General features: G+C 42.5%; 1 protein-coding gene across 1 annotated transcript; it reads right to left on the bottom strand.

The window, feature by feature from the left end:
• Positions 1 to 6363: 6363 nt before the first annotated feature.
• LOC130163644 (uncharacterized) lies at positions 6364 to 7899 on the bottom strand. Its single transcript, XM_056367976.1, has 2 exons — positions 6830 to 7899; positions 6364 to 6524 (listed from the first exon to the last, which is right to left on the bottom strand). Exon 1 carries the CDS (start codon positions 7844 to 7846, stop codon positions 7079 to 7081), a length of 768 nt encoding a protein of 255 aa, XP_056223951.1. The 5' UTR covers positions 7847 to 7899; the 3' UTR covers positions 6364 to 6524; positions 6830 to 7078.
• Positions 7900 to 9009: the final 1110 nt, after the last annotated feature.

The raw sequence follows: 9009 nt of genomic DNA, 5'->3' as shown, positions 1-9009 counted from the left end.
GTACCTGTTGGAATATTACAATATCAGCAAGTCCAATGAAACGCATGAGTTCTGTGCTCACAGAGAAAGGTTATCATGCTCCAAATGGTTAAAAGTCAAACTCTTGAGCAATTTCCTGTTGACTAAGGAGAAGTGGAAACAAGCCACAAATATTACATTGATGTCACATTTTAAGTTGATACAGGGAACTTGCTACCAAACTGTTGCCAATCTGCACACCCACCATTAACATTCATTTGGAATTGCGTGTTGTCTCCTTTTAGCCTCGGTCTGGTCTAACTCCACTTTAGCTGAAGAGCACAATGGAGCATTTAGCAGCAAGTTGCTTACTTTGTCTGTGTGCCATTTGGTGCTGGGCAAGTAGTCTTTTTTTTTTTTTTTTAAATTCCTGAAAACATCTGGAAACAGTGGTAATGAGAGCAGTTAGACTGAACCATAACAGCAAAGACACAGGCCAGATTATGAATACAATCAGTGAAAAGATACTGAGACACTGTGTAGAACTGGGGGGGAACTACAAAATCTACCTCTTTCACATTACAAATAGTAATTTGAATCACTGTTGAAATACAAATGTTGATTTAGCTTTGACTTCATCTGACGTATCTTTTTGGGACTTCATAGCTATTTCTGCAAATTAAAATATGGAGTATTAATGTTATAAATAATTCAGTCCTAAGTACAGTGTGTCATTACAAAATGGCATACAGTATGTTTTATTAAAAAAGTGGATCATTGTAATCTGGCAAATATAGCGGCCTGAACAAAAGCTGGATTTAAAGTAAAAGTGATTCTTCTTAATGCCATTTGTTACAGTAACGTGAACATTTCAGTCACAAAATGTATGTAACATCTCAGGGAATATGAAGGTTTCATATTAAAGAAGTCAGGTGGAAAGTCTCTAAAATGGCTCTCAAGCCTTACAGAGACATAATTTGTGTATATTTTAATGATCAGTCAGTGATGGTGACATAGTCATTAGTTTGAGAGGCAAAATTGATTTGTTTTTTTTTGTTTTTTTTTCAATTGCAATATGACAACCAAAATACCCAGATAGCAGCTAATCTCATTGCTGTGACAGTTGCATAATGACGAATTAATTTCAATGCACATTGCTTACACCCTGTCTCTGGCTCTGTACAGAAACAGCCTCCACATAATATTTCAAGAAAGAGGGGGCAACCTATTACACAAAAATGACAATCACCAGCACAAATATCACTTTCCTTTGACTTTCATCTCAAACATGCTGACATATTGCACAGACATCACCTGAGGGATGACATCACCTGAGGGATGAAGTCACCGTGTCAGGAAAATATACACAATAGAAGGCAGTTGGTTATTTCTTGCAATTTAGGTAATGTTTGACATTTGCGAACAAAATGATTACCTCAACTTTTCAATTACTGTACTATTACAGAGAGTAGACAGATGCATAAGACTTGGACCTGGACCTCTCTTTCTAACATAATTTCCCACTGACAGCTACGTTTTTTTGGTCTTTAAAGCTTTTTATTTTATTTTTTGCTCCATCTAGTCACAATGGAAAGTAAAGGCAGGGAAGAATATTGTATGTAATGTGCTAGATCAACATGTTCACTTTGGCAGCCTTTCAACTTGTCACAACTTAATGTTACATTCCACCCAAAAATCTATTTTTGAATACAAAAGAATCAAAACATCCAAACAAACATACAGCTGGACAACAGCGGATAAACTTGATTAAGTTTCTATGATTGCATTTATCATTTTTCCAGCTGTAAAAACTTGTCACTACTGCAGTGTGTTTAAGAGCCTCCTTTCAAGTCTACATTGTGTAGACTTTGGGAGATGTGTCACTTTAAGTCTTCACTGCTCTCCAATTGCAAATTTAAAGGGTAATTCATGTGTTTTTAGCATTGCAATTTTGGGGAACTGATGCAGCAGATGCCAAGATATCCTGAGTTGTACTCCCTCCTAGTAGAGCTTAAGCTCCAAAAAAACACCAGATTCGACAATTCCCATAATGCAACTCAGTAGCTCAACTCAGCCTCAGTACATATTCAGCTGTTTTCACAGGTTGAGTTGTACTCCTCATGATAAGTAAACTCATGTTTATGGGTAGAATCGGTGGAGTGCCCCTGTAGGTTTGCCAAAAAGCGTTTTTTTTTTTCTTTTTTTTAATCAAGTGTTATTGAGCCTAACAGTCACATTTGAACAGATGGGGAAAAAAACTTGGTCAGAGAGAGAGAGAGAGCTGGGTATTGGAATAGGAGGATGGACACGGAAAAAGGAGGAATGGTTAGAAAAAAGACAGAGGGGTCAAGGATTTAGTCGTTCTGGAGTGTGGTCAAAAGCACTAAAAGCTTTATGCTTTAACAGGATTGTTAGGCAAGATACCTCAGGCCTCACTGGCTCATGTTGCTTAGAGCGTAATTATCGGTTGGTGTGGTATTTTATATGCAGCATGGGTAATTAAATCGGTGGATACTGTTCCGGAATCGATAAGAGCCCAGTGACATAAAGTATTACCACTGAACCACTGTGTGTGTCTGTGCATGCAGGTGGGGGACAAAGTGAGAGTCAGACAGAGAGATGTGGAATGGGGGGTGGGGGGGTGGGGGGGGGGCAGCACAAATTGCAAGCTAAATTTTTATTATGACAGATGAGATGGGTTATTGGAATCCAGGCAAGGCTTTTTGACTGTAGATGCCATTACAGGACACGGCTGCTTTAAATCTGGGTCACCTATCGACTTAACCTCGCATTGGGCATCAGCAGGGCCTCATTGCTGTGTAATTATGCCTGGAATAAATAGGGCATTTGGCTTGTGGCACTACACCACATAGCAGCTGGTATAATGGACAGTGTGGAATTCATTTGTTCTCTTCTGTTCTTTCCTAATCCCTCCTCTCAACCTCTATTAACTCTCTACATTTTTCATTTCTTCCTCTGAGCCCCCTTCTACCCTTTGGTTTTCATACCATCATTGTTTCGGTCCTTTTTTTGTGCCCTGCTTTATCATATTCCCAGCTGTCCTTGAGCAGAAGGAAGGGGGGGGGGGTCATATGAGCCTCAGAAAGGATACACCATTAAGAAGGAGTTTTTAGGAAAACACTCTATGAAGTGTGAGGCAGGGAGAAATTAAAGGCAATCCGCAAAATGTGAATTCAACCACCACAGCCCAATCAGGGAGCATACATATTCTCTCTACACTGAAATCCAAAGCCTCCTTATCATCTAGCCTACTGTTGTCGGAGGTTTTGAAGATATTTTGGGTGGCCGCTTGGCTCCATAATGCTTGTTCAAACCAGATCTAAGTGCAGCACATTATTGCCTGCAGAAACAGTTTCTGGCGCTTTGGCCACACAGCAGCTCAAAGAAACTAATGCCCCCCTAAGCTACTAGCAGGGTGTTCTCCTACTCCTGGGTGTGACTATCCTCCTTTTGTGTGTGTGTGTGTGTGTGTGTGTGTGTGTGTGTGTGTGTGTGTGTGTGTGTGTGTGTCTTGCTGTGAGGTGACCGGCTCAGTAATTGGTCCTCGAGGCTTTTACCTGGCAGCAATGACTGGCCATGATGGTGCCTTTTTTTTCCCTTCAACTCCAAATGGCCTCATTGGCCATTTAGAGCTCATTACCAATACTTCTATAAAATGTTTCAACTGGCATGAAAGGGGGGGGAAAAGGGCAGTACATTTTTTGTCTTTAATTATATGCCAGACATTTGTTAGAAGTATGCAAGCCATTTTCATGCGTATCACAAAGAGAGCAGACGCTTGTCCCTTTGCCTTCATTAGAATGAATTCTGTACAACTTTGCTTTTATTAAAAACAACAGGGGTCCAGTCCCCGCTTCTGCCTTCATTGTTTTTAATCTTTGCTAATTAATTTGAAGAGGTTCCGATTTAAAATAATGGAAATGTCTGAGAAGACATTGTCTTATGCTTATATGAATTCAATGCAGCTGTTTGAACAATGTATAAGAGAGCTATTCAATAATTAAATACTTTTGTGTCACTCTGAGAATGGCTTGTTCCAAAACATATGCATGTTTTTTTTTTTGTTTTTTTTTTTTAATAAAGTTCAATAGTGTTGAATCTTTCTTATTCTGAGGAGCACTTCTTTTGTTTTTACTGTAGAGGTCCCGCTGGAGTGGGTTAGGTTTGAATTTGGGAATGTACATCTTAATTGCTTCACTTAATTGAGTTGACTAGTTTCCTTTTGTAAATACTTGGGTAAAATTCAACAGAATTAACCATTCTTGGGAAGTGTATTTCTTTTCCACACCTCTGTGAATTATTGTACCACTTTGACACACCATCCAGAGAATGTGAAAACATAATCTCTACTGATCACAGGTAAATATTAGGGTGTCAGCAATCACATCTGTAGTTGTGTGCACTGCTAAACTATACAATTATACCAGGCCTTGTATAATTCTGTTTGCAGAATTGTCAGCAAAATTGTATTTCACTATCAATAGAAAAATGGCTGTTACACTGTTGTACAGATCACATAATCAACTGACAGAAGATTGATGATCTGGTGAAAAATGTTTTTTGTTTTTCATTCCTCTTATGAAATGTTTATACAATGATCCATGCTTTACTGATCATGCTCAAATGATCTTTTCGAATAAGAAAAGCTTTGTTTGTGGCTGAAGGGACAGTACAATATTTCTATCATTAATACCTACAATAGTGCTTTCATGGGTTCTTGTTTTCTGTTCTTGTAGGTATGGAAGTGGTGACAGCAGCGCCATACAGGCTTATCTTCATCATGATAACGTTACATTGCACCTATGCTGACAGGCCAGATGTTGTAGAGAAACAACAAAGGCATCGACAGAACACAGATGTCTCTTGGTGTAATAATAAAAGCCTTCACTTTCCTCAGATTTGTTATTTGCCACTATGTGGGGAAAAAATGAAGGCGCTGTTCTCCTGACAAGTGACATCTTGTGGTCATAAAAAAAAGTCATTTGTAGTGGATGATGGACCTTTTTGTCACAACAGACATGTTTACATGTCAAAGCAAGTAAAATACACAGGTGTAACTAGAAAATTCCAGGGAAATTTTGAGTGCCACGGGGGCTACTGCCGGGATGAGTACATGATTTATTTCCAGTGTTCAAAAGTCACCCTGATCATATTCTGGTTTTGAGAAATGTCTTGATATAAAAGACTCTGATATAAAACAATGTCACATCCCTCCACCATGTATTATGTGGGAAATATCTCATATTCTGTGTTGTTTTTTTTAATAAAACGAAAGGCAACATGTCTTCAAACGGGCATTTAAAGGGTTAAAATCCTGAAAACTAATAAACATTTGGTAGGTTTGAGCAGAACTGAAGTGGTTTAAGAGATGTATGCAAAAAAAAGCAGAAAAAAATATTGATATATGATGATTTTATAGCATTTTCTTTGTGTGTCCTTTTTTGGACGCGAGGAACCCCAGAGGGTACAAAATGTGTTACCAGTGTATAATAGACCTGTAACAGTAACTGACATTAGATTTTAAAAATATGTCAAAAAAGACAATTTCTTGCAGAAATCCATACCTTCAGCTGTAACACAGCCAAAATGATCAGCAAATCAAAAAAGAAAAGTGAAGAAAATGTCCAAAAAAGGACAGAGGGAACCCTGAGGGTTAATAAATCCCATGAACCGCTATTTAAAATACCACTTATGTTTTTTTCTGTGCTAAATTTAACATTACTGGGAAGGAGAGCAACGCGACTAGAAGTGACAGCGAGAGAGGGCTAGTAGCTTCTCCTCTCCTCTGTCTCAGCGGAGACCGTCACAACTTCATTCACTCTTTTAACAAAACAAAACAAAAAGCTACGAAGGAAGCAGTAAATGGACTTACATATTTAAGACCTAACTAAATGTAATTTAAGACCTAACATGCGGCTAATGTAAAGCTAGCAGAGCTTGGAGAGTTGGTTATCTGGTTGCTAGGCGCACGCACGCACGCACACAGGTCAGGAGCTGCCGTTGCCATGGCAATGCGAAAATCTGCCCAGAATTTGGCTTCTACATGGCTTCAAAACAACTGCAAATTATGAGAAAACCGTTACTTCTTTTCAAAAACTGAAAAGACAGTGCCAGGCACTGAAGCCAGAAGTTTCTACAGTCTCTATTTTATTCAGATATTCCTTAAAATGAGTGAGTAAACTCCGTGCGAAGTCAGAGAGAGATTCTTTTGAAAAAAAAAAGACAATTACATTAGGTGTCAATGAGAGAGGGACAGGTATTGCTGCTGGACTTGGCACCCCCGTTTAAATTTTGTGCAGAACCTGCCTGTCAAAGTTACATTTTATGAATCCCAACAACTATGTCTACATTTTCAGAAAGAATTATTTGTGTTAATGAGGATTGTAATAAAGGACTGTATTAATTGTTGTTTGTTGATCCTGATTTCTATCTTCGCCCCAGGTGTGTCTGTCAAAACACAGATGCTGACAACTCTTCTTTGATTTGACTGTTTAATAGGTTCAGGCAACAGTACAGAACATGGGCACAGCTTTGTGTGAATGGTTCTGTCCAAAGGAAAGAAAAAAAACATATTATCTGGCCCACATTACACACACAAACATATATGACATATGCACCTTTAATATTCGTAACAAACACACCTTTCTGTATATGTAGTACAACTAGTTAGCATAAACAGCAAACTCACTAACTTAAATACAGAACAAATATGTAGCCACACATCCACTTCTAGCTGACCAATTAACAACCATATGCTTTAAGTTAGCAAGCAGCTCCAAGCTAGGTGTCTATAATTATCAACTTATGAAAACAAGGATAATGAACTAGCAACATAAATAATACGACTTACAGGTCTCACGGACGCACGCACACAATAACGGTGAAATCAATTAGTCTCTGACTGGCAGCCTCCGTTCTCTCTCTCCACTCTGCACCCTTTGCCGTCTTCAGGCTCGCATGTGCTCGCTCCCGATGCGCCGCGCGTATCCGCCGCCGATCACCGTCACGCACCCAGAGTAATCGATAATGGTCTATGTCCCTTTTGTACAGCCGCCCCCAGACAGCGATAGCTGTTTGCACCAACAAAGGGCTAACCATCCTAGGAGAGTGTGGGTTGATCCTTATCATCTGGTATGGCTGGGAGGACGACCAGGCGGGCGACAGGCCTGGTGTAGACCTTGTCCTTTATCTTCACGTCGGCGGACCTCACATGACCGTCTGCACTGGTATGCACCTTGATTACCCGTCCAATAGGCCAGAGTGCCCTCGGTAACTGGGGATCTACCAGCATGACTACCTTGTCCTCAGCGAGGTTGACTCGGATGGTGTGCCACTTCTGGCGAGCTTGCATACCAGGGAGGTAGTACCTGATAAAACTTGACCAGAAATGGTCTGTCAAGATCTGAGAGTGTCTCCATCTGCGTCTGCTTAAGAGCTCAGTAGCTGGATACACTACCTGAGGAAGAGACCCATCTCGCCGCCCCATCAATAAGAGACTTGGGGTCACAGGGTCTGGATCAGCAACGCTGGACGATACGTAGCCCAATGGCTTAGAGTTCAGAAGGCCCTCCACTTCTATTAACACCGTCCTAAGTACCTCCTCAGCCTGTGCCTGAGCCCCCACGGTCGTGTAGAGTGCCTGTTTGACCGAGCGAATCTCCCTCTCCCACACTCCTCCAAAGTGAGGAGCCGCAGGTGGGTTGAAATGAAAGGCTATCTGCTCCTTGGCGAGGCTCTGTTGTAGTTTAGGCGACAGTGCTGCAAACGCCTCTCGTAGCTCCTTCTCGCCTCCTCTGAAGTTCGTTCCTTGATCTGAGAACAACTCTGCTGGGGTCCCTCGGCGGGCAATAAACCTCCTCAGAGCCATCAAAAAGGAGTCGGCATCAATGTTGGTGAGGAGATCTAAGTGCACGGCCTGCGTGGTGAGGCACTTAAAGATTATCCCCCCTCTTTTCAAGTCGACGGCCTACCTTCACCTGGAACGACCCAAAGCAGTCCATACCCGTGGAGTAGAAGGCTGGCTTGAAGAGGCGAAGGCGAGCGGCTGGTAGGTCAGCCATCTTGGGGACCACAGGTCTGGACTTCCACCGATGGCACTCTGCACACGTGTGCTGGTGGCGACGGATAGCTTCCCGCCCCCTGAGGATCCACAAAGTACGCCGAATTTCGGCGAACACTCGCTCCGGTCCAGGGTGATGCAAACGGCTGTCGTAGTCCTGTATCAGCAGTTTGACGGCGGGGTGGCTGGGGTCCAGGACGATAGGATGCAGGGTAGCGTAGTCTAGCTCCGCCGATCTCCGTAATCTCCCACCAACCCGGATGACTTTATCTGACTCGTCGAACTCTGGGGACAAGGTAAGTAATCGGCTACTTGACAGAACAGGTTTACCGGCTTTCAAGAGGCGCATCTCATCTGGGAAGCTGTCCTGTTGGGCTTGTTGGAAGATGAGGGTCTCTGCTTCCTGGTAATCTGCCACTGTAGGACTACTGGACTGATCTGCCGCCCCGTGAAGCGCCTTTGCAGTAATCTCTACAAGCTCCCTCCATGTGCTGCACTTGCTGGCGTCTTGGATTCGGGGCTCACCAACTGTAGATGTGACTCCGCAGAAGGTCGACTTCCGGAGTTCTGATACCTCTTCCTGAGCAGGAAGGGGAGGGTTTCCTGGCCACTCATCCCGGGCTTGGAGGAGGAACTGTGGGCCCTGACTCCACCGATTGGGTTCTGCAAGATCTCTCAGGGTCTTTCCTCTTGTGATATCATCTGCAGGATTCCTTGCTGAATCCACATAGCGCCATGTCCGGAGATCTGTGAGTTCCTGGATTTCAGCCACCCTTGTTCCAACGAAAACCTTAAAGCGGCAGGAATCGGACTGTAGCCACATCAGCACAGTTGTGGAATCAGTCCACAAAGTGATCCCACCGATCTTCAATGTGAGCTCCTGCTGCATCACTGTGGCTATCTGCGCTCCTACCACCGCTGCACACAACTCCAGTCTTGGCATGGACAGAAGACGTTTGGGTGCCACTCTC

This window comes from Seriola aureovittata, chromosome 22 (assembly GCF_021018895.1).
Source record: "Seriola aureovittata isolate HTS-2021-v1 ecotype China chromosome 22, ASM2101889v1, whole genome shotgun sequence".
NCBI classification, from domain to species: Eukaryota; Metazoa; Chordata; class Actinopteri; order Carangiformes; family Carangidae; genus Seriola; species Seriola aureovittata.
Note: the sequence above shows the minus strand (reverse complement) of the source record. Positions and strands in the feature narration are given on the sequence as shown.